The sequence below is a fragment of the Mauremys mutica genome, chromosome 13 (assembly GCF_020497125.1).
Source record: "Mauremys mutica isolate MM-2020 ecotype Southern chromosome 13, ASM2049712v1, whole genome shotgun sequence".
Lineage (NCBI taxonomy): Eukaryota > Metazoa > Chordata > Testudines > Geoemydidae > Mauremys > Mauremys mutica.
This window is the reverse complement of record NC_059084.1, coordinates 3188132-3213579: the sequence shown is the minus strand read 5'-3', so window position 1 is coordinate 3213579 and position 25448 is coordinate 3188132. Positions and strand designations below refer to the sequence as shown.

The 25448-nt window shown below is 52.6% G+C and overlaps 1 protein-coding gene and 1 long non-coding RNA gene across 4 annotated transcripts in view; one reads left to right on the top strand and one right to left on the bottom strand.

The window, feature by feature from the left end:
* On the bottom strand, positions 1–14378 carry PSMF1 (proteasome inhibitor subunit 1). Of its 3 annotated transcripts, XM_044985905.1 has the most exons (9): positions 14330–14378; positions 12823–12917; positions 9136–9288; positions 8117–8199; positions 6767–6961; positions 4125–4178; positions 3057–3129; positions 1812–1970; positions 1–1639 (listed from the first exon to the last, which is right to left on the bottom strand). In XM_044985905.1, exons 3-9 carry the CDS (start codon positions 9202–9204, stop codon positions 1472–1474), a joined length of 801 nt encoding a protein of 266 aa, XP_044841840.1. In that variant the 5' UTR covers positions 9205–9288; positions 12823–12917; positions 14330–14378; the 3' UTR covers positions 1–1471. The 3 variants fall into 3 exon arrangements, with proteins under 3 accessions (XP_044841840.1, XP_044841838.1, XP_044841839.1); XM_044985903.1 differs by lacking the exons at positions 12823–12917; positions 14330–14378 and adding an exon at positions 11681–11859; XM_044985904.1 differs by lacking the exons at positions 3057–3129; positions 12823–12917; positions 14330–14378 and adding an exon at positions 11681–11857.
* Positions 14379–15199: 821 nt separating this feature from the next.
* The window catches only part of LOC123348736, a 35354-nt gene continuing 25105 nt past the window's right edge, over positions 15200–25448 (top strand). Inside the window, exons 1-2 of the long non-coding RNA XR_006573248.1 lie at positions 15200–15302; positions 19004–19089. This is a non-coding gene — a long non-coding RNA (uncharacterized LOC123348736). The remainder of the gene's footprint in view (positions 15303–19003; positions 19090–25448) is intronic.

Below are 25448 nucleotides of genomic sequence, written 5' to 3'. Positions count from 1 at the left end.
AGCAGTTCACCCAGTTTTTATTTTAGTTATAAGATCCTTTAAAAAAATTCAAACCAAGAAGAATCAGGAGAATCAGTGACTTAAATTTTCAAAAGTAACTAACAATGCTGGGTCCCAGCACAACGATGCTGCAACAGGGCAGGATTTTCAGACCGTGCTAGGTGCTTGCCTTCTGAAAATCAGGCCCCTCTAAGGCACCTCAGACACAGCGGCACCCCAAATTAGTCGTCACTTTGGAAAATTGACACCACTGAATTCAACTGGATAGGATCTGCAGAGGACAGGAACTATCCTGTTAACATACTAGCCTGGTGTGACTGAATTAACAAAACAAAGAACAGCCACCTGAAAAATGCCTCCCGTAAAACACAAGGGAAGTCCAAGCACAACAGCTATAAGCGACCCTTCACCTCATTCTTACATCACCCCACCCTGAAACTATAAACCACCCCGATCTCAGCTACTCCAATGTAATTGCAGCATGCAGGGACTCCACCAAAACAAATGGAGTTATTCCAGATTTGACTGAGCACGGGCAGAGAAAAAACATTCTCCAGCTTTCTGTGGGTCCCCAGCTAGTTCCCTTTGTGCGTTTGACAGCACTTGGGATACAGTCAATGCCATCTTCCTGGCGTCTGTGTAAGATTCCCCCTCAGCAATCGGGGAGAGAGACTTAGGAACAGACACGTGATCATAAGAACCACACAAACCAGCAAGGGAGATGCAGGGGCAGGATCTGAAACTAATGGTGACTTTTTTTTAATTGACTAGATTGTGTGTTGCTGTCTTTAGATCTAGGGGCCAGATGATCAGCGGATCTAACTCAATGGAGCCCCACTGGAGCCAATGCAACTAGGTCTGGCTGCACCAGCTGAGGATCTGGCCATGCTGCTCTAGAGGCAGAAATTGAAGAATTAATCCATTGCCCCACTCAGCCCTTCCTAACCCCTTATTCTACTGGCAGCTGAGGGGCGAAGGTGAGCACAGAGCAGAGGAGAAACCCCAGATGCCTTTACAAGCCTTTCCTGGCAGGCTCACTGGAGCTTCCTGCATCCACACCTCAGTAACTCACTGCGCTCTAGGCCAGGCCTGTCTGAGACGTACGCGTGGCCAGCTGGGAGCAAGTATGGAATGTGGGACTCTGCACCGGCAAGCTCGTCAAGACCAAGTCGTTACCAGACCGGTGGTGGCTAGCAACAACCAGCTGAGTAAATCCCGGAGCACACATCACGGCCGTCCAGAGAAGGCGATACAAGGAAAGCAAAGGAAATGACATTTTTTTCCATACAGTTCTCATAGGGCAGTTCCAGTTCTGAATAACACACCCCAAGCGGCTTTCTGTTCTTAGTGCACGGCAGTCATGTTTCAACAGGTGTTAGATTACAAACGGCTACGGATTTCCCCGGGGCATCAGGCGAAGAGACGAGATCCACACGCTGCCTTCTCTGCTGTTATACATGCAGTGAAACCTTTACAGCTGATCTGCAGTGCAGGGAAAGACTCTAGTGCCCGGGGCGAACGCTACAACTGACGAGAGTCTTCCAAAAAGGGGAAAGGTGGGGAAAAGGCGCTTCTCTCTCAGTGAAGTCACATGAACATGTCGTCGTACCCCGGAGGGGGGAGGTGATCTGGGTCTGGCCTGCAACAGGGATGGAATGTAGAGAGCAGAGTTACAGGAGGAGTCACAGAGTGAAAACTCCCCCCCACTCCCAGCAACCCAGAGAGTCGGGTGCAGTTTGTGAACAACAGGAAAACTCCAGCATGGTTATTACGGTCAGTAAAGCAAAGTACACACACATCCAGATACCCACCCTGCAGGACGGCCGCCCCCTGGTCCAAATGGGTCGAATCTGGCACCTGGGGGAACAGCCCCAGGAGGAAGCCTGTTTGGGAGACCTGACGATGGGTCGATAAGAGGCCTTCGAAATCTGGAGCGGAGTGGATCGGCGATCATACCGCCCCTCCGGCCCCTGGGAGGAAGAAGAAAGCAGGATGAGAGCAGGATCACAATTAGCTCTAATTGGAGATAAGACTAACCAGCTCCCGTCTGCTCCGAGCTTGGCTCGCTGCTCCATGAGCAGCCCGTTGTTAGATCGCCGTGTGTGACTCCGGATGGGATGGGAATGCGTGTGTACAGCGCAGAATACGTGCTGGGGAGAGTAATTCAGTGAGAACAAGAGTACGCAGTTAGGTGTGAACCCGAGGCTGGGGAGGCTAGACGGGTATACGAGGACGAGACTTCACGCCTTGTCCTCATTTACAATACGGCCCCTGTGGTTTGCTCCGGCCATGTAAAGGGGCTTTAGGGTGAAAAGGAATCAGCCCCCTCTGGCCAATGCCTGGTATCACTACCCTTTGGACTCACCTACACAGGGAAATTCCGCAGTGTTAGAACACACGTGCACGAACATGATGTAAAACATGGCTTGGCACGCCATGCAGACAAGGGCTGTTGTAGTGAACACCCTGTCGGGGGCTGTGATGAATTCACCCCCGGGTGCGCACGCTGCACAGGGTGCTACATAGTGTCAGTTAACACATGGTCTCCCATGACGTGCACTGGGAAATGACAAGCCCCTTCGCTATCCTTAATGCAGCCTGTCTGTTCACCCACGAAGAACTGCAAAATAGGCACCTGCAGCTTTTGCAGTCCCACTAGCCACCTACAGAGGGGGCTGAGAAACCAACAGGGGGAGGCTTAGCAGAGGGGCAGTTTCTATATTCCTCCAGCTTCTCAAAGGATTCAGGAGAAACTGTGACCCAGGCCAGCTGGGAGAATACTGGAGACAGCAGTGAGTCAGACCGCCCGCTGCTGCAGGCCTGGGGTGTTTTAGGAACTGTCAGACACCCCCTGCCTTGGTTTCCTTTGCTGCTTGATTGTTATTCTTTAGGTTCATTTAGCTCTATGCTTTTGGCTGTCACTGATTAAATGCAAGATTCCACCCCACCCCGACCCCATGTTGCAAGAGTTCCCAGACCCCTTCTTTGGGATCAGTGGCCTGGAACCTTTTCCAAAGCCGTGCCTGGAAGCCATTTGCCAGACCAGTTCTGCCAACCTCAGCTCCTTGCAGCTCTGTCATGCTGTGCACTGTCCTCATACTGTATGATCTCAGCTGGAGCCTCTGGATGCTACCACAGTAAAAATAATTAACGTCAGCCACAGTAAGTGCCTTTATGACAGCTAGCTGCTCATGGAAAGTCCCACGGATCCTACGCAGAGGTCCTGGGGCTCAAAATCTGCCTCCAGCAGGTGCCCACTTTGGATCAAGATGCTATATACATTTAAGAAAGAAATCTCTTTAGAGAGATGGGAAGGGGGGTGGCAAGGACCCGTCCTGATTTCCCTTTCCCTGTAGTATGCAGGGCTGCTTTCCAGCCACCCTCTTATCCCTCCACTGCAAGCTCCTCTTTCCAGCCTCCAAGGAACATTTCCAGAAGATCCCTTTCTAGCCAACCCTTGCAGAACAAAGCCCTCCAAGGAGAAATAAATCTGATCCTGATCAGCCAGAGGCTCCAAATGGCAGGACTTCCAGGACTCCATAATGAGCTGGGTAGTGTTCCCATGGACTGGTTTTACTTTGGTTACATTGTTCTTTTACTGGAATGGAAAATGATGGGTCAGGTTACCCCACTTCCTCCCCAAATGGAGCTGGAGCCCCAGGGCAGAAGCAAGGCACCCTGCAGCATCCCTCCCTATGGCTCCCATCTCCTCGGGCAGCTGTCTCTCGTCTCTGCTCTTGGGTACGTCAGAAGAGCCCTGCAGATCCAGAGGGGGCTGGAGAATCCGCGGGCTAGACAAAGCAACATTTTAAATTGGAGGCTTAAATTCACTTAATGATGTCTTTAGCTTTGATTTACAGGAGGAATTACTGCATGTTAAATGAATACCAGCTGATTATTAAACAGACACAGATTCCAACCAATCAGCTATGTGAGAGACAGGATCTTAGTACAATATTAAAACCATATTTCAGTTTAGAACCAGCTCTTGGTCCCTGGGCAGTTCACACACAATAAGTGTTTTATTGAAGTCCTTGTTGGAGACACTTCACTGAATGCACCAGTGAGGCCAATCCGAGTTATTTCAGTCACTCCCCACACGATCCTCTCTCGGGGATACTCACCCAAAGGGGTCCAGGTCCTCTCCACCCACAGCAAAGGGGTCCCGGGGATCAGGCCTGAAACACAAGACACAATTACCCCAGTGAGAGGTGTAAATTTCCTCAGGTCATGCCCTACGGCAGGTGGGTATGGGGTATGAAAGAGAGTGCACAGGGGGCAGGCAAGATTGAGAGCCCAGGCAGATGACATGCATCCGACGCAGTGGGCATCCACCCACGAAAGCTCATGCTCCAATATGTCTGTTAGTCTATAAGGTGCCACAGGACTCTTTGCTGCTTTCACAGGCAGATGAGTGTGCCTGTGTGACCAGCAGAGCGGGCCACTGGAGAAGGCGGCTGTGCTCAGGGGCAATTCTCTGCTGTAGTCGGGTCTCTGTATTTTAGTCCACATTACAGATGCCAGGAACAATCGAGCAACCTCGCTGTGCAGACTGGTGTTACCAGAATGTCACCAGGGCAGGCGTGTCCAGTGTGCCGCTAATGGTGTTTTGTGAGGTGGCCTGCGGTTTTAATTGGTGCCGACGTGGGACTGAGGGAGACTACAGGTGGCAGCACACATCGCCCCACCTGAGCCCAGCAGCCTGGTATGCAGGACTCCACAGTTACCACCTCCCCGTGCTAGAGGGTGCATGTGGCTGCCATCTGCTCCACTTTATGGAAAGGCAGCTGCAGGACTGGAGCTCCCGGCAAATTGCTAACACGGCCCTGGGCAGAGCCTGAGAGGGGCCAAGCCAGCCCATCAGTACAGGGACAGGCTCCCAAACCACAGCCCAGCCAGCGAGCCGACAGACTGACACTGAAACCCAGCTCCCACGAGCGTGAGAGGAGGGCAGGGTGTGGGGGCCTGGTAGGGCACGCGACGGTGCCCAGTGGGAGCACAGACCCAGCTTTCAACACTCACTCGATGCCTTTTGTTTCTGGTGTTCGTGACGAGGGTTTTACAACTGCACGCTGCACCCCCCTGCCTGCTCCAAGGCAAGCCAGCCATTGGCAGCCATTGTCTCGGACCCCCCCTGCCCCCCGACAGCCCCAGAACTGCAGAACCTGGGGCATCACAGAGGCTTGATGAACACCAGCGGTGTGAAAGGAACCGGGGTAAGATGCTACGGACTGTCCCTCTGATCTCTCGAGGGACCAGCTCTGCATGGGCTACCACAGGGACAGCGGGGAGTGGGGACGGCGCTCTGGATGGCCACAGCAGGCTCTAATTTCCTACCTGGCACTTGATTAAAGGGGAGTGCGGGGGAGGAGAGAGAATAAAGAGCCCTGCCCCTCTGCTATCCCAGGGAAAGAGATTATCAGGGTGCAGGAGCCCACAGACTGATCCCTCGCATTGGGGGCGGGGAGCTGGCACTGTGACTGCAGCGTCATGATTTTCCATCCGGGATGTTGTGCTCACAAGCTGGTCCGAAGGAAGATCATTGAGAAGGGAAGCAAACTTAAAAGGCTTTTCCTCTCCCTTCCATAAGCCGCCTGCACCTGCACAGCCGCGGCTCAGCCCCTGGCAGCGTGGGAGGCACTGCTGGGCAAACGGCCCCTGGATGAACTGCTCTCTCTGCCACAGCCAGGCAGGGTCCCTGTTCTAACTCCCACCCCCAGCCCCGACCAGATCCCAGCCCCCTCTGGGGATCAAAGGGAGCTCTGCCATCTGCCGTCTCCCCTTCAGTCACAAAGCACTAGGCTGTGCAACCCTCAAGCCCACTGGCCAGCACTGCCACAAGCCATCCTGCCGGACTCAGCAGCCTGAACTGACCACCCATCCCTAGCATAGACGTGGCCAGCTCTCCCATCGCTGAGCCATCAGCCAGCTAATGGGGCCTTCCTCTCCCCATGGCAGCCCCGTGTCCCACCAGCCCTGCACACCCAGCCCCCCTAGGCAGGGCAGACCTCAGAGACTGGCCCGCTTCCTTCCCTGTCCTGTGCCCTCCTGACACTGGCTGCAGGGCCCTCCCACCAGCTTGGACATTCCTGACAGATCATGTGGCATGGGGCAGATTTCAGCCAGTGTCTGGACCAGACCATTAATCCCTCCCTGCCCTGGTCCAACATGGGGTTTGCACACTCTACCTCAAGCTGCCATCCTGACTCTCAGGGATGGGAGGGGAAGGGGCCCCCTGAACCCCTAGGCAAGGGGGCAAGGCCATGGCACAGGGGCGGAGCGACACAGGTGCCTTATCCAGGCTGGGGGGGTGGGATGTTACCTCACTCTTCTCCCAGGTGGCCAACTCTGGCAGCATTTCACCCAAAACACAGGGTGGGGTCCCAAGCTCCAGACAAGACCTCCCACTGGAGGGCCAGCTTAGAGGGAAGCCCCAGGCCGACAGCCTCCGAGGGTCGGGATCAGCCCATGGGTGAACCAGAAGCATGGGATTTATAAGCAGGGCTGATGGGGTGCCAGGACATGGGCTGTTTTAAAGAATCCCCCTCCTATGTCGCTTGGATCCCTCCAAGTACTAAACGTGCGACACAGAGCTAGACCGTGCACTGGTGCCCATGAGGACACGTCTGTGACAGAGGCTGGGGTGGATGGGTGCGGGAAGGAGCCATGAAGGGCCGGATGCTCTGTCACTGCTTTCCTGCCACCTGCCTCATTTGAAAGAAGCGCAGGCTATGCGGCCCCATCCCCTCGCCAGCATCTCACTCACCAGGATGGCTGCCGGCCACCCAGAGGCTGCCAGGGAGGAATCCTCAAGGGGTCATAATCCTCAGTGGAGGCAGGCGGGACCGTCTTCTCAGGCTTGGCCTCCTTTTTGGGGTCACCCTTCTCTTTGGGAGCCTGCAACGGAGAGATGATGCCTGTGACAACCCTGGTCTGCAGCTCCTCGATGTTCTTGTACACCCTGCGAGAGGGAAAGTCAAGGCTGACAACTAGACAACAGACAGCACCTACAGGGCCCTGCTAGGAAGGGTTTGGTGGGAAAGGCCCTAATACAACGGTGCAATGGGCCCCCAATATGACACACACACAGAACTGTCCTTTCCAACTCCCCAGCAGTACCCAGGGCACGTTCATCCCGCGTCCCCGGCCAGGCTGCCTGCAGATGTCAGAGCGGGAGAGGGAACCCGGTGGGTTTTGGCTTGTTTCTTGTTTGGAATTGCTGGCTGGTGTCCAAGCCGTCTAAGATTTCCTTATCTGCAAACGGAGGGGCTGGCTGCAGCACAAACTGGGCTTTCAGGAGCTCTGGTAAAACTGAAGTTAAAAGTACCGAAATGGAACAATTTCAAGACCCACGGCACTGGCATTTGCTGACATCCCAGGTGAGACGCAGCATTCAGGCATTAAGCAGAGAGCAGCTGGGCAGGTCTCATCTTCACCCAGCTTTGCAGCAGAGTTGATGGAGGCAGGAGGGAATCACCGAACTTGGAGGTGGGAGGGGAATCCCTATCAGATAATACAGCCCACCCCTGCTGATGCAGCATTGCTCCCTATAACACACATCGGGTGCTCTGTCCAGTCTTGTGTCCAATGCCCCAAACCACGGCACGTCCACTCCCTCAGGAGACTATTCCACAGTCTAGGTGCTCTCAAGGTCAGAATCTCCCCACGGTCACACCCGGAATGCTGCATGCAAACATCTAAGGCAGTGCAATCACTTTCCCCACGGAAAGTCGGTAGCATAGGTCTGTACTGTGGTGGATTCAGGCTGCAAGTTCCTTGGAGGCAGGGTCTGGGCTCTCATGCAGGGAACACATGACGGCCAGCGCTCTGGAAATAAAGTTACAGAGCTCTCCAGAGGCTCAGCCGGGATTAGAACTCCCAAAGCAGCGAGCTCCCAGGCCTGTGCTCTGATCCAGCTTTTCCCCCAGCCTGAGCTCGGGGTGCCACTGGGAACGGAGGAGGAGGAGAACATGTGGGGGGTATTGAAGCTTTATCTGCAAAGAGTCCCTCAGGTTCCTCCTAACGCACCCTCTCCTCCCCCACCCCAATCTTCGCCTGCCTCCCCTCCCCGCGGGCTCAGACACTTGTGTGGAGAATCTCCATGAAACGCAGTTACCTGTGGAAATCAGCCAAGTGCTCCGGGTCGATGTAATCTGCCACGGTCAAGGTCAAATCAGCCACCTGCTTGGAGCTGCAATCCTGGGGAAGGACAAACAAAATGCTGCTCCAGCCGCCGAGCTCATGTGGGGGGTGGGGGGGAAGGAGCAGACAACTGCAAAACAGGTGGGGGGGGGGGAAATCTGAGGCAGGGGCAATCACTGGAGTTTGCTCCTCTGCTGGCACTTGTCAGTGCAGGATCCATGTGTCTGGATTCCCAGCTGTCTAAACCCAAGTGCAACCAACTTGCAGTGGCTTGAGAAGAATCTTTCCCAGCTCGGGCTGCAGAGGGTTAGACAGGCACTGAGCCGGCGTTCAATCAGGAGGAGAGGTGTCATTACACAGGGGATGGGGGTGACAGTGAGGCAGCCTGGCAACAAGGATCCGGAATTCCACAAGACGCACAAAGGCTGCAACTCATCCGCCGGCGTGGGCCGAGCAGTAACGACGTCACGGCTTCAACCGAACGGATGTTTGACCTTAGCTTCCTGCTTCACACTGGACACTACACTTCCAGGGCCAGGTCCTCGGCTGGGAGAAAAAGACACTGCTCCATGGCAGGCCGTAAGTGACACTGATTTACACCAGCAGTGAACTCTACATGACTCCACAAGCACACAGCATTCTGCATGCTTTTGAGGATGTTACGTGCCAAGCTCCGCCCTGACGTGTATCCTGAGCGCCTCCCTGACGTCAGTGACGCCGAATTGCATGGAGCCAGCACAGAACCTGGGCCACACTGGCCCCCCTCTCCTCTTTAGCTGGCTGGGTTTCTCGTTGAGCGTCTCCCACTCAATAGGAGCCAAAGGCATTGGGGGACACAGGAGGGCAGGAACATGGATGCTCAAGTGAGTAACAGCTCTTATTCTTTGCCTCTCCTCCCTTACAGGGGTGGCACTGACTCCCCACCTCCTGGGGAGCTGAGACTCCCTGCAGGTACTGATCCTTACATAGCACCCGGCCAGCTGGGAGCCTCACCATGACGTTGAGAATCATGCTGGTGTCCACCATGATCGCCTTCAGCAGGAGCTCGTGGCGGTCGTCCATGGACTTGTATCGCAGCGTGTACAGGTCCTTGTCGGCATTCCACCCGGCCGGCAGCAGCTCCGACTTCCTTTCATTGGGACCCGGCTGCACAAAGGCATCAGAGAGAACAAGCTGGAGTCCCAGCTGATACCAACGGGACAGCAGGAACAGATCCCGGCTGGACACAGGAATCTGGGAGGAGGTTTAAGTCTCCCAAAGGGATTGCACTGTTGTCTGCACAGTTCCGATTGCGGGATCAGGGCCCCTGGTTCCACTGTACAGGACGCAGCCTACCATGCAGGGCAACCTGAATTACTACCACAAAAAATGCTGCAAACAAACCTCTCCCAAAAAATAACGAGGAGTCCGGTGGCATCTTAAAGACTAACAGATTTATTTGGGCATAAGCTTTTGTGGGTAAAAAACCCTCACTTCTTCAGATGCATGGAGTGAAAGTTACAGATGCAGGCATTAGATAATGATACATGAAGAGAAGGCAGTTACCGTATAAGTGGAGAACCAGTGTTGACAGGGCCAATTCGATCAGGGTGGATGTGGTCCACTTCCAATAATAGATATCAATTCCAGGAGAGGCAAAGCTGCTTCTGTAATGAGCCAGCCACTCCCAGTCTCTATTCAAGCCCAAATTAATGGTGTTAAATTTGCAAATGAATTTTAGTTCTGCTGTTTCTCTTTGAAGTCTGTTTCTGAAGTTTTTTTGTTCAAGAATAGTGACTTGTAAATCTGTTATAGAATGTCCAGGGAGATTGAAGTGTTCACCTACTGGCTTTTGTATGTTACCATTCCTGATGTCCGATTTGTGTCCATTTATTCTTTTACGTAGGGACTGTCCGGTTTGGCCAATGTACATGGCAGAGGGGCATCAGGCCCTGTCAACACTGGTTCTCCACTTGTGAGGTAACTCCCTTCTCTTCATGTGTCATTATATAATGCCTGCATCTGTAACTTTCATGCCATGCATCTGAAGAAGTGGGTTTTTTACCCACGAAAGCTTATGCCCAAATAAATCTGTCAGTCTTTAAGGTGCCACCGGACTCCTCATTGTTTTTGTGGCTACAGACTAACATGGCTCCCCCCGATACTTGAAACCTCTTCCAGGTCATGAGCAAACTAGAGAGACCCCCAGATCAGGGTATTTTCTGACATTAGCACTTGATGACTGTAAATGTGACTTCCTTCTAAAGGCCCCCAGGCCAAAACCTTCTCCGCCAGCTAACAGCCAAGATCCTTCCCTTCTAGAGGGCACACGTAAGGTGAATGTAACCCATCACAGCTCTCTTGGGACCCACTCCTGTCCACACTTGCTGCCGGATGTAATGCTTACTGCTGTAACCCCCAGCTACGTCTACACTGCACAAACCAGGTGTGTTCTTACATCGAGATGGATAACTCACTAGAACACTGTAGTGGAGTCAAGGCACTGCAGCCTTCACCTCAGCGCAGCTAACTGAGGTAGGCCCCAGGCAGGGATAAGGTATAGACTGGACAAAGTACACGGGGTAAGAACTACCCGTACTTTGTCTGCGCTAGGATCTCACATCAAGGCAGCTATCTCGATGTAAAAACACACCTATGTTTTTTCAGGGAAGACCCAGCTCCCTAGGCGTGGCTGAGCCTGCAGGATTGGGCCCTGCAAGCTGATCCACATGGGCTGACCTCTGTCTGCAACGGCGCTCCAGCCCGGTGCAAGGGGTCCACCTGCGCCCATCAGCATGGAGCATCAGAGAGACTCATCTGCTCCCAAGCGTAAGGAAAAGAACTTTCCCATCCCTAAGGTTGATGTGGGCTCAATACGGTTGTTATGGTTTGTCTTTGTCTGAGAGACAAGGAATCTTTTAAAGGTGAAATGTTATAAACAAACGACTCGCATTAACAAAACCAATGTTTGTAAAGCCCCACGTAGAGAGGAAAGAACTGGAAAAGCCTGCGACTGCAACACCCTCATCTTCCCGGTCAGTGGATTTGGTCTCAAATTTTGGTTTTGTAGAACTAAACTTCCACGCGGGAGCAATGAGTCTGAGTTTTGAAATAGGGATAGTTTGGTGGGAGCAGGTTATTTGTGTCTCACCAGACGCCACCCTGGGGCTGGATACCGAGAGCAAAAGCCAGGGAAACAAAAGTGAAACCACGCAGGGTATTAGCACGGCCCGAGTCCCCAGCCACCAGGCGCACGAACAATGCGCAGTGCCCGGGCCTCATCCTGCCGGGGCTCGGCCGCGCGTGGCAGCACCGGGGCCCTGGGCTGTTGGGGGTCGGGGGCAGGCGGCGTCTTTCTCTTCTCTCCCCCCCCCGGGGGTGACTGGGCCCCGACACCGGGCAGCGGTTTTCCCCTCCCCCTGACAGCGCAGCTCCCAAAGGCGCCCGTGGGCGCTGGTCACACAACGCCCCCCCTCGGGCTTGTGCTCGGGGGTCCGGGCCGGGCCCGGGGAGCCCCGCAAACCCCCCCCCCCGTGCAGCGCCGGGCGGGGCCCCTCACCTGGTCCCCGGTGCCCAGCGCGCGGTACTGGTGCGTGACCAGCTGCCAGTGCACGAAGCAGAGCAGCGAGTCCTGCGGGCGGGAGAGGCCGGGCGCCTGCGAGGCGTAGAGCAGCTCCAGGCCGGCCATGGTGCGCGGCGGGGTCCGGCAGCCCGGGCGGGGAGGGGGAGGGGCAGCGCAGCGCCCGGCCGGCCCCGCTGGAAACGCGCGGCGAGGCGCTCGGGTTCCGCTGCAAGAGAGGCGGGGCGGGGCGCGGCTGCCCCCCGGGCCCGGGCCAGACACAGCCCGGGGCTGCCCGAGCACATGGGCCGGGCCGGAGCTACCCGCCGCAGCCCCCGGGCTGCCGCAGAGTTCGCTAGAGCAGCGACTGGCGGCTTCCCCGGGGTCCCGTCCCGCTCCCCTCCCCGGGGTCCTGTCCTGTCCCCCTCCCCGGGGCCTCATCCCCCGCCCATCTCCCTCCCCGGGGTCCTGTCCTGTCCCCCTCCCCGGGGTCCCGTCCCGCTCCCCTCCCCGGGGCCTCATCCCCCGCCCATCTCCCTCCCCGGAGTCCTGTCCTGTCCCCCTCCCCGGGGTCCCGTCCCGCTCCCCTCCCCGGGGTCCCGTCCCCCGCCCATCTCCCTCTCCAGAGTCCTGTCCTGTCCCCCTACCTGGAGATCCGCTCCCCTCCCCGGGGTCCTGTCCTGTCCCCCTCCCCGGGGCCTCATCCCCCGCCCATCTCCCTCCCCGGAGTCCTGTCCTGTCCCCATCCCCATCCCCGGGGTCCCGTCCCCCTCCCATCTCCCTCCCCGGAGTCCTGTCCTGTCCCCCTCCCCGGGGCCTCATCCCCCGCCCATCTCCCTCCCCGGAGTCCTGTCCTGTCCCCATCCCCGGGGCCCTGTCCCCCTCCCTTCTCCCTCCCTGGGGTCCTGTCCTGTCCCCATCCCCGGGGCCCTGTCCCCCTCCCTTCTCCCTCCCTGGGGTCCTGTCCTGTCCCCATCCCCGGGGCCCTGTCCCCCTCCCTTCTCCCTCCCTGGGGTCCTGTCCCGTCCCCCTCCCCAGAGTCCCATCCCCATCCCTGGAGTCCCGTCCCCCTCCCATCTCCCTCCCCGGGGTCCTGTCCTGTCCCCCTGTCCCGCTCCCCAGAGTCCCCCCCCAAGTCTCACCTCACGTAGAAACTACCTGCTTACAAAACCAGACACAAACATACAGCTGCATCACAGTAGTGCTGAACGATGGCCGACTGTCTCATGGTTACCATCTAATGATAAAATAAATCAAAGTTGGAGTATAAATATTGTACCTACATTTCCATATGTAATACATGGAGCCGTATAAACAAGTAATTGTATGAAATTTTAGTTTGTACTAACTTGGCTAGTGCTTTTTCTGTAGCCTGTTGTAAAACTAGGCAAATCTCTAGATGAGGTGAGGTACCCCCTGAAAGACCACTGTGTACCCCCAGGGGTTCACTTCCCCTGGCTGAGAAGCACTGGACTAGAGAGTTGCATCCCTGCTCTGCATTCCGGGGCAGGGGGGAGGCTTCAAATGTGATAGGAGGGTCCAGCTCTCTCCAATTCTAGATGGTTTGCACCCTGTTGCTCCTCCAGCCCCCAGTCAGGCTGCTGGGAGCTCTCCATCGGAGCCAGATAAGTGACCAGAGACTTTCTACAGCATCAAAATACATGACTGTGAGTTACCCTGGTGTCCCTAGCCTCTATTTGCCAGAAGCTGGGAATGAGCGACGGGATGGATCACTTGATGATTACCTATCAGGGGGTAGCCATGTTAGTCTGTAGCCACAAAAACAACCAGGAGTCCAGTGGCACTTTAAAGACCAACAGATTTATTTGGGCATAAGCTTTCGTGGGTAAAAAAACTCATTTCTTCAGATGCATGGACGATTCTCCATGCATCTGAAGAAGTGAGGTTTTTTACCCACGAAAGCTTATGCCCAAATAAATCTTAGTCTTTAAAGTGCCACCGGACTCCTTGTTGTTTTTGTTGTTGATTCCCTGTTCCGTTCTTTCCCTCTGGGGCACCTGGCATTGGCCACTGTCGGAAGACAGGACGCTGGGCTAGATAGATCCTTGGTCTGACCCAGTCGGGCCATTCTTATGCTCTTATGTTTCCCCTGAGATATATTTTCAGGCTGTTTTTAGTCTGGGGACTGAGGTTTAATGACAAGGTAAAAAACAAAAAAAGTCTCCAACATCATTTTGGTTTAATAACATTTGGGATGTTTGGCACTGGGGAAAACTCAATTATAGATGAAAAAGTTGGAAAGTATCTTGCAATCTGGTTGCACTTTATTCATGGGGAAAAAAACAGAAACTTCAGTTGTCTGTCAGACAAGCTCCTGGAGTTAGTTTGACTTGTTATGGGTTTTTAACTAATTCCTGACAAATAGCTATCAGTTTAATAGGTCCTGTTGTGCTCATTTGAGCCCTGATCCTGCAAACACTTCACAGAGCAAGTGTCAAGTGAAGCTCATGCATAAGTGTTTGCAGGATCTTGGCCTTAGTACTGACATTTCCAATTGTGCTCAGTATTGATGTGGAGAATAATACCCACTAATGATTCATAATACCCACAAACAAAACACTTACGTCTTTATGCAGAGTGAATTATTCAGGGAATTTTCTGCCAGGTGACAGAACTACAAAAACCCACCTTTCATTCATGGTGCTCTGATGCCAGACTAGCAGGAATGAGTGATCCTGTCAATCAGAAAGTATGTTAGAGAGACAAGGTGGGTGAGGTAATATCTGTTATTGGACCAACTTCTGGTGCTGTGTATCTGGGAGCAGGGGAGGGGTCTTTTCAGGAAGAAGTGGCTATTTTACAATAGCTAACTAACAGATAACACTAGTCAGATTAATTTCTTAGGCCCTGCTGCTGCAAACACTTGCGGGGGTGTTTAGAAATAAGCACCGACATACGTGTGAACAAGACCAGGGCCTTACTACTCAAGTGTACCCAGATTATATCCCACCTAAGTGGACAGATAGTTTCACAAGCACTTGTGACCATGCTGGAGCCCAGCAAGCAGGGGCGGTGGGCGGATTTTATTGTAGGTATGTAATTAATTACCAAAGGTAACCATTAAGTAAGCATATACATTCAATCCCATTGGGAAGCTCTGTCTCCAATACAAGCCCCTTTGAGCTGAGATTGGAGCGAAAGGCAGAGCCCTGGAATTGATGCTGGCCTCCCTTCAGTGCCAGTCCAGATGAACGCCTTTGAAATCAGTGAAGTTGCTTGGGTGGAAAATTGTCGCAACTGAGAGCAGAATCAGGCCCTCTTTGTATTAAGAATAACGGGTCCCCAGGTGAATTCAGCGGGGACTTGGTCTGCCGTGTGTGTTACCAACCTTTCCAGCTGTACTCCACCACTTCTGAAATGAGCCAGTTCAGCCCTACACAGGTTATATAGAGGGGAGGTGATGTGAGGTCAGCTGATTTGGGTTCTGCCGCTTTATTGCCCTGAGGTTGCCGAGTGATGATGTTTCTAGTGTTCTGAGTTCCAGGTTCTGAGCTGTGCCGGGGTATGGAGACTGGGGCAGAGAGCGTTCTCCTCTGCTGAATGGAAATGCCCCTGACCTTACTGTTAAGTGAATTGTCTCGTTAGACTGACCTCACACTTGGTAAGGCAACTCCCATCCTTTCATGTATTTATACCTGCTCCTGTATTTTCCACTCCATGCATCTGATGAAGTGGGTTTTAGCCCAGGAAAGCTTATGCCCAAATAAATGTGTTAGTCTCTAAGGTGCCACAAGGACTCCTCATTGTTTTTGCTGATACAGACTAACACAGCTGCTACTCTGAAACCTGACCTTACAAGGAGGCTGCTGTTGTCTCCAGAACAGGTCAGACCAGAGGAACAGGAAGCCAATGATCAGGGCCACAACACTCCAGTCTGAGGGTATGTCTACATGGCAATCAAAGGTGTGATTGCAGGCCAGCACAGCTAAAAATAGCAGTGAAGACGCGTCAGGATGGATTTCAGTGCAGGCTGTCCAGGTACGACCAGGGACCCAGGGCACGTACTTGCATTGCTAGCCTGCGCTGAAGCCCCAGGCTTCTGTATCTTCACTGCTACTTTCAGCCATGCGAGCTAGGTGAAAGCGAGTGCAGGTAGGCATACTGGAGCGGCAATAACGCAGTGGAGACGATCCCGGGATTTTCCTGGGAGCAGAAATATTATCCCACGTGAAGGAAACTCTGGAAAAGGCCTTTCCTGAAATAAATAAAATCCCACCTGTTGCCTCTGTGTCACACAGTGGGGTCATGGGGAGAGGGGGACTGGGCACGAAGTGGGGTTTTGTACCCTTATTGGCCCATTCCTGTGTCCTAGATTTATGTGAAACAGGGCAGAGCCCTCCTCCAGTTAGTAACTTCCAGGCCCCGCTCTCGTCCTGCGATGGCTCCAGGAACTAAAAGCGCACACTAGAGGGCCCTCTGTCTCTTTCAATAGAACCCCGGGACTGATCCTAGAGGTGAGTCTCCATTTCAAGGCTGCAAGAAGCTGGTACTCCCAAGGAGAGGCGTTCCTGACTCCTCCACAGGGGGAACCCCAGACCTGCATCAGACGCAGAAAGGCCGGGGGAGCCCCCTCTTCAGCCCCCCAACTCCCTCCCCCGTTGTAGAGGGAGAAGGGGTAGCAGTTAGAGAGACAGAACTAGAGGTGGGTCCCGCAAAGATCAGGTTCCTCACCCAAACTGCCCCAGATGTGGGAGTGTTTGGGGGCAGGACTCTGCTTCAGGTCCATCCCTGTAGGAAACAACTGCTTTGCCGTAATAGCCCCCCACTTCTTCTCAGCCTGCTTTGCACACAAGCCTCGCAGCACCCCGTGAAGCAGGCACCACACCAATTTCGTAGCTGGGTAGACTGAAGCACAGAGACATCAAGGGATTTGGTCCTGGTCGCACAGTGTGTGGGTCGGTGGCAGAACCCAGGAGTCCCGTGGGAGCAGGACCATCAGACTGTAATAGGGATGAGGCTCAGGCTCAATCTCCTTTGTGAAAGGAAGTCAGCCTGCTTGCGAGGAAGGCCCCAGTGGTGGGCCAGGAGAACTCTAAGATGGGTGAAGGTCTGTACAGTAATTAGCGAAAGTGTGTACAGTTGTTTTGAAGGGGAGTGAGGTACAACAGAGAGAGCTCCGAGAGGATCTCGGGGGGTCTCCCTCTGCCAGCAGCGGGGAGAAAACTCCCAAATAAAACAAAAAACGTATTGAAACAAGCCACTCTACTGCACCCGATTCCCCCCTGGGCAGAGGACACGGGACAGATGTGCAGTCACGTTGCTTGATGTGCTATGGGAAGGTGCTCAGATACTACAGCGATGAGGGTGGTAAAAGAACCTAGGCAGACTAGACTAGACTAGGCTGGGCGCTGGCTGATCCGGCACCAGCGCTAAGACAGAGGCAGAAGGAGCAGGCGTTTGCAAAGCAGAGGGGCGCCTGGTTGGGGCTGGGGAAGGGTGTTCACTCATCCGCTTGGTGTCCCACTGAGTTACTGCACACAAGGGCCTCTGTCAACAACGGGTGGGAACCAGGCACATGGAGGGAGCCCAGCTGAGCAGTTCTGCTGAAACCTCAGACATCACTCGGGGGTTCATTAAAGTCTGCGGGACTCCCCCCTGGAGCTGATTCCCCCCAGAGGCACTGAGCCAGGCTGGAGACAATGGAGAAGCAACAGGGACAGATCTGTCCCACCTTAGCTTCTGAGGAGCATATTCTGCCCTCGCCTACACGCCCCCCCTCCCATGTAGCTCTGCTGAAGTCACTGGGGTGGCTCAGGGGGAAAACCAGGGCAGAATTTGAGCCTAAATCAACACCAGTTTTACATGGGAGAGGTGGCTTGATGCAGTGGACTGTGCATAGGGGTAAGATCCAGGGATTCCTAGCCCAGGCTTGGTGAGTGTCTCTCTCTGTGGTTCAGGAGGAGTCACTTAGGCCCAGATTTTCCAAAGTGTCTGTTAACCTGGGGTTCCCAACGTTAGACACCAAGGGCCTGAACCCACAACTTCGCTGAAGCCAAATGGGAGCTCTACGTGCTCATCACTTCTGGAAACCCAGGTGTCTAAACTGGGGCAATCCAAAATTAGCCTCCCTTAACTTTTCTGTCCCAGTTTCCCGTTCTATAAAAGGGGGCAAATACTTACTTACCTCATAGGCCTTTTGTGAGGCTTAATTAGTGAATGTCCGTACAGTGCTTTGAGCATGCAAAACTCACTGCAGTCTAGAAGAGTTGGGCTTATCTCAGCCCCCAGCTAATCACATCTTGCCATCTTCCTTCTAGCTTTCCTTCCTGCCTTCTGGTTGCCAGGGAAATAGCTGTCCTGGTAACCAGCTGTCATCTATCTTTTACCTTTGCCAGTCTGCTGGCATCGCTCCAAAATTCTCTCTTGTTAGATCTGTGAACAGCAGGTTGTTTGGTTTGATGGTGACAGCCCAAATTGATCATTCTCAGCCCCTTTTCCTGTTACTGATTTCTCAACAGCAGTATTGTGCTGGCTTTCCTGCCACCTTGGGGTGGTAAATGGGACTGGAAAGAGAAAAAACTGTGCAAGATCCCAGTTGTGAATCTAATTTGCATGCTTAGTTGGTATGTTTGTGTCAGTAGATTCAGTAACTCTGCACATGTAAAAGGGCCAGTTCTGATAATTTGTGTATGCAGTTACCCAATTTGGGTGCATAATTTTGGTAACTGGGCATGCAACATGGACACACACTTTGTGTATGCAGTTGAAGGTCTCGCTTTTTTAAAATGTGCCCTATGCTGTTTTCTAGATTCCCATCTATATTTCTGCAGCTTAGGCCTCTACCGAGCAGAGCTTGCCAACATCAAACCAAAATATTTGCTAACCTAATTTTTAAAATAAAGACAATATTGCAAAACATTAAAATATGCTTCAGTGTCACAGTTGGATTTTTTAAAAGAGCAACCCCTTCTACGTCTCGAAGGCACTTATGGCTGTACCACAATTAAGGACAGCTATTAATTTTGACAGGGTTCTTTTCATCTTTGTACTCTCGTTTTTCACTGAGACGCTTTGTTTGTAACATGTTCAGCTTTATTTTTTGTGGCAATATGAGCTGAAATATTTTCAGCAACTTTAGTTTTCTGTGCCAATTAATTTTAACTCAAATAAGTCAGAGGCATGTACGATGTCAGAGGAACCACAAACCACAGAAAAGTTAATGTAACATCATTAGGGGAATATCAAGGTGACCTTGCCAAAAATAATCTGGGAGGGAGAAATCAGAACATCCTTTGTGAGTCAGCAGATTTTCTTGCCTTCCTGAAGCCACAGGAAATAACACTCACACATTTAATTCCTTAGGCATTTGGAAAATGCTGCTGTTAGAAATACATACAGGGGCTCATCTGGAAGACTTTTGCTATCACCTGAGATACAAGGTGGATGAGGTAATATATTTTATTGGACCAGCTTCTGTTGGTGAGAAAAACAAGCTTTCAAGTTTACATAGAGCTCTTCTTGAAGTCTGGGAAATTAACGGCAGGACTACACATAAAATGCTGCATCAGTCAGGCAAGCTGTAGAAACCCAGTTGTGGGTTTGAAGGATTAGAACCGACCAGAGCCCTAGGCTGGAGTTGTGGGAGACCTCTGGTGAGCTTTTCAGCATGTGGGTAGGTTCTTTTAGTGTTTTAATATCTTTTCTCAGTAATGCGTTCACCTTAAGAATAAATGTGCATGCTTAGAAAGAGCTGTGTGGTGCCATAACTGCAGGCAGTTCACTGGTCTCCACCCAAGAGAGGTGATGGCTGGGAGCCAGAAACCTAAAGTGGGTGTCCTTGGTGGACCACAGGCAGGGAGAATACAGGTGTAGTTGCCCTGAACTGTGACAAACATTATTTGCTTTCCCATAAGAATGGCATCAGGCCCCTCTGCATCAGCTCCTGTATCCCTCTGCCAGAGTATCTGGTTCTCACGCCCTGAAGCAACATCACTGCCACTGACATATAAACTAGGGCTCGGAGCCACACCTGCGTTCGACAGGAGGTACCGGAAATCAGCATCCCACCGAGGCACTGCTGGAGAAAGGCCCTGGGAAAGAGGACCAGGACTTGTGTGGTAAATTAGTAACAGGGATAGGTTTTGATGCCCAGCGAACATCCTGAAATGAGATTAACGCTGCAAGGATAAAGCTTGTGGTTGCTGTTGGCTTTGTCAGTTAACTTCGCTCCCCTTCTCCCCGCTACGAAGCAAAACGCTGAGAAGGGATGTTAGCCGCTTGCTGCTGGATCCGAATGACTTCAGGGAACAGCCCGAAGGCCTTTAGCAACCTCCAGATTGCGGGAGCCAAGGCAAAGCTGGAAGCGGTGGGGGCAGCAGCCTAGTGCGCTCGTTAAGTTCACGTGGCACTAAACGAGTTGGACCGGCTTGAAGGAAAGCGGTTGGGGCTAGCAGCATGAGGCAGGTAAACCGATGTGTCAATCGCCACAGAATCTCACGGTTGGCTCCATCTCCGTCACGCAAACCACAGCCTTTCCTGGCGTTCATACTTTCCCCTTGGCTCATTGCTCCCGGTGGACAGGCCCTGGTGCAATATTTCACTTTAACGAGGGGAAAAGAAAACACATTTCTCAATCGACCGGTCAGACACAATACTAGAGACATAAAGGACAGAAACTGCAGCCAGCTCATCTGAAGTGACGTACACACATCCTGCCATTCTGGGGTGGGGTGCGGGATCCTCGTATCTCACTCAGAGCGTGATCCAAGTTCCATATCAATACAGAATGCAGCGCGGCCGCTGGCCACCAGGGAATTCCTGCTGTTGAACTAACAAAGGGCAGTCGCTCTGCACACAGAGCAGCCGTAGCGTGGTAGGAATAAGTTAAGTAGACGCACTGGCTGTGGAGCATCTCTTCACTGCAACTTTCTCAAATAATAATCCTGGGACTTGCCTTTTCTGCTGCTTCCTCATTTCCAAGGACCTGTTGTTTCCCAGTAACAAAGCAGCAGTGAAGGCTGGGCTAATACTGACACCAAGGTTACGTAAGCAGCAGTAGGCCCGCCTAGCTGCATGGAGTAGGAATACACAGCGAAGACTCAGGAGAGTTTGCAGGACCTGGCACTGGGCAGCTGAGAGGGGGTGTTGGCTCATGTCCTCCTGGAGGTGCCTGTGGTTGAGGTTATGCTAATGGCAGCTGCCGCTGATCTCAAGTTCTCAAACAGAGCCAATCGGATATCCCTGGAGTCGGGCGCTTTGGCACCCATACCACTTGCGGTTATATGGGAAGCCTTCTGTTAGGGAGAACATAGCTGGTCCTGGTGACTGAATGACTTGTAGGGAGCTGGCTGTTTGGGTGAATGGCTTTTCCTCCGGGCAGGCAGTTGCCAGCAGAGGTTAGTGGAGGACGTACCCACTGGAGGAGGTCACAGAGGTCCTTGTGATACTTTGCTGGTGAAGGGCTGAGTTCACTTTGGAGGCAGAGGGGGTGAAATGGAGCCCATGGAGGCTTCAGCTCAGGTACGAGTGTTCAAACCTCCCCTCCCCGGCAGCTGGGGGTGCTGGGAGTTAGCACGTACTGAAGTTCTGGAGCAGGGCAGTGCCAGAGCTTTTACCAGGGTGTGCGGCCTGCAAGCCCTGCCTCCCAGTGCCAGGCTGTCAGTTCTGCTTGATTATTGGTGCCAGTGGCATGGGGGCCCCACCCAGCCCAGTGGACCAGCAGCTCTTTAGCAATGCGAACAGCATCTTCCGAGGTGTGAGCTTGTGGAGGCAGTAGCTTGGGCCATTCTCAGAGCACTTCCCTCCTGGGTTGTTTTACCTTTCCGCCTGTAGCCTGAGAATAATCGTGTCGTATGGGAGCAGCCACAGTCTGGTCTAGTGCAGAGGGCAGCGGATGGCTGTACTCCCACCCGATTCACTCTGTCACCTTGGATGAATTGACACCATTGCCTTGTGCCTCAGTTTCACCATCTGTTAAAAGTATTGCTAATGCTGCTCCACCTTTGTAAAGTGCTTTGAGCTCCTTGGATGAAACAGCCCCATTCTTTAATATTGGCAATGCTGTACGGTCCCCGGATTATTAACCTCAGATGATATATGGGGCATAAGTACACATTGCGGGGAAGGCTAATTAGGACTGAAACCCTTTACTCTCTTGAAACCAGAGCGTTGTCAAACACGTCCAGCTGAGGAGTCACAAATCTGTTGGTGTGATGCACCCCCTACAAGCAGAACTTTCATCGCAGCTTTAACAGGCTGTTCTGAGAACACAGAAGATCGGGCTTGTTCTAATTGTTTTTAAACCCTTTTGGCAGCATACGTCAGACCTATTTGTGTCTGTTTTAAAAGCTAAACTAATTTATGTTACATTTAACATCACTGTTGATAGATATATTGCTTCATCTAAATGTTCTTTTACTGTCTGGTTCCTTCTACTGCTACTGCTGCTCACTCTCCCAGCATGTGGTTTCAATCTCTTCCCCGTAGAAAAATCCCTTCTCTCTTTCCATGTGTATTATGGTTTCATTGTTCCAGGGAATGCAATTTGGGAGAAATTAACAGATGAGGCAAAATGTTGTGGCAGTAACCACCTCCATTTCAAGGAAATAGGTCCATCAGTGGCTATTAGCCAGGGTGGTCAGGGATCCAACACCATGCTCTGAGTGTCCCTAGCCTCTGTTTGCCAAAAGCTAGGAGTGGATGACAGGGTTGATGATTGCCTGTTCTGTTCATTCATTCGGAAGCTCCTGGCACTTGCCACTGTCGGCAGACTGGGCTAGATGGACCTTTGGTCTGACCCGGTAGGGCTGTTTTTATGTTCTTAAGGAAATAAAGGGGAACCCTTTAATAATACGGGGCAAAGCTTATTTTTAATTGACACAACCTCACAATGTTTAGAGTCTTGATGCAAGATCACACGTTTGTATCACAGCACGTGATCCTTTGCTTGGAAACCTTTTTACTTGCACCAAACACATCTCAGTAGCCCCATATCAGATAAAGGTCATAGAATATTAGGCACCGTCCTAAAAAAATACAGGATGGGGACAGGTTCTCCTCTGAATTACATCCTGCACAGCCCCATTGGCTTCTGTGTAATTTAGGCAGGAATTGTTCCATTTAGCTTGGCACTGAAGGGTTTCTTTCTCTTTCTTTTATTGAGCTCTTTGCTAGGAAACGGGCTGGTTGCAGGACAGTGGGATGAGGGCAGTTCTGGCCAGAAACACAGTGTGAGCTGGGACTGGGAGCCAGGCTTCTTGGGATCTATTCCCTCCTCTGCCACTGACCCACCGTGTGACCTGTGGCAGATCATGTCATCACTCCATGCCTCAGTTTCCCCATCTATGAAATTGGGATACTAGTCAGCTACCTCATAGGGAGGTTGGGAGGTGACATTAATGAATGTCCCCTCAAGTCCACTGAGATCCTCACATTGCAAATGCTGTATCGTGTAAGTGCAAGGATCCTTATCCAGTTCACTGGAGCACTGTGGAGCTACGAACCACGAAAGGGCAGGTTGAGCCACTAGAAATCCCTGTCTAGCCTGTTAGCCAATTACAACAAATTTTGGACATACTCCTGCCCTCTGGCCCTTCCCACCATGGAGGCAACTCACTTTCTACTACTCTCCAGGGATCTTTGGTGGGTCTCGTGCCGGCTCAACTGACCCCTTAAAGAGATGATGTGACTTGCAGTGCTCCAGCTGTGAAGCAAGGAGGTTGAGCGTCATTTTACTCCATAGAGTGAAAACTACTTTCCCATGAAAGTCCCTGCCTCTTGGGGCTGCCTTGTGCACAGACCAGTCTCTGCTGCAGCCCATAAGCTCTCACCTGTCCACTGGCTTGTCCAGGCCTGGAGACGGGGCCAACCAGCATATTAAAGGTGTCTTGTTTAAAGCGATGTGGTGAGGCTGTGCCCGAGAGCCTGGGAGAAAGCGAGCGATGGCACAGATGGCCCCGCACGACATAGCCACCTGCCCCCAGGGAAAAAAATGGCCAGTGACACAGCGGACCAAACTCAGTGTGTAACCCCCATCCTGGGTGGGGCATGTCAGCCTCTGACAGAGAACCGAGGGGGTCTGACCTTTTCTTACGCTTTGGCAATGCCCGTCCCCTTGTCCTGCCAATAACGCTTGTCTGACTGAGCTGAGTGTTACCTCGGCACTGCTTGGGCTGCACGTCATTCAGAACAACTTCCCTACTGTGGCAAATTGCCGGCACTATTATGATGGGTCTCGTGCTTTCTCTTCTTTGGGCCGGGGGGGGGGTTCAGGGCGCCATTTCTTGCCCCTGAATTGGAATAGTAATTGCCCCACTAGGGTCCTTGAGGAGGGGAGTGGAGAGGGAGGGACCTGGGCCCGCCCTCTACTCCAGGTCTCAGCCCAAGGGCCCTGAGGATAGTGGTGAACCACTTGAACTGGCGGTTCCTTCCCCTGGGCTACTTCCCTCTCCTGCCCTTCAGCTTGTGGGGGGGGCTTCCTGCCCTCCCTCTGCACAAGCCAGGTGCCCCTTTACCTAGGGTCTTGGACTTCTTAGCCCACCGCAGCACTCCTCCAAACTGTCCTCTGCTTCCCTTCAAACTGTTCTCTGTTCCAACACCAATCTTCTCTGCTCCAACTCCTTCAAACTATTCTCTGCTCCAATACCAATCCTCTCTGCTCCAACTCCTTCAAACTGTTCTCTGCTCCAACACCAATCCTTTCTGCTCCAGCTCCCACACTGTCTGATTGAAGCAGGGGTTTTTATCATGTGACTGACTGCAGGTGCTCTAATTGGCTTCAGGTGCTCTAGTTAATCTATAGCAAACTTTCTTCCCCTTACAGGGAATAAGGCTCCCTTCTAAGCCTCTCCTGCTGCCCTCTGGCCATGCTGTATCACACCTACGCTTTGGCTGGGAGCAGATAAAGAATAAATGAAAAAAATAATCTTTGGTGATGTCTCATGGCTCCATAGACCTTTCCTCCGCAAACCCTTCGGGACGATATGAACCACACCCAGTAGTGGGCAAAACTCAAAAAAGGCCAATGAAGAAGGAAGAGATTTTGTTCCATTCCCACAATGCTCATTTCTCCAGAGTGCTGTCCAGACAGTACATTCATTTCTGAATGGCACCTGCAGCCAGCTAGCATCCCTCCCCGTCCCGAGCAGGCCTGGGTATTATCAGGCAATGTTCTCTGGAAGTATCTGCTTCCGCTATCAGAGCTGTTGAGTAATTAATAGTCTTTGTTGTTGGCAATCGATAGCAACAGAAAATATCCATCAACTAAAAGGGGCCTCCATGCAGTTTACCGGGGGCTGGATGCTGCTAGGTGCCGAATTCTCTAGTCTTCATCCAGCAACACATTTCAGCACGTATGCTGTGCTGGATCGGGGCCAGAGCGGTCAGCATCTTGTGAGATCAATCTCCAGGTTCAGATCTCTTGGGTGAAACCTTTATAACTGAGTCTGGCCCTGTCTGGCTTGAGTGAACATCACTGATCCGCTGGCACTTTTCACACAAACAAGGGTTTGTCCCAGGAGCCTTTGCCAAGATTTCACCTCTGCCCCTGCATTGATGTTCTGTTTCTTTTATCCTGGTTGCCACTTGGCATCTCCACGGGGGTTGTGTTGATTGCAGTGGTGCTGTATTGTTTGTGGGCACTTTGAGATCTTATGGGCTGAAAGGATGCTATACCCATGCAAGTACACACTACGAAAACTGAATTGGCCTGACTGGATGTACCGGCTGGCCATACGGACAATTCGATCATGAGATGACCCCAGGCCTGGATGTTGAGGCATGGATCTGGTTCCCCAGCGGTAGAGGGGTT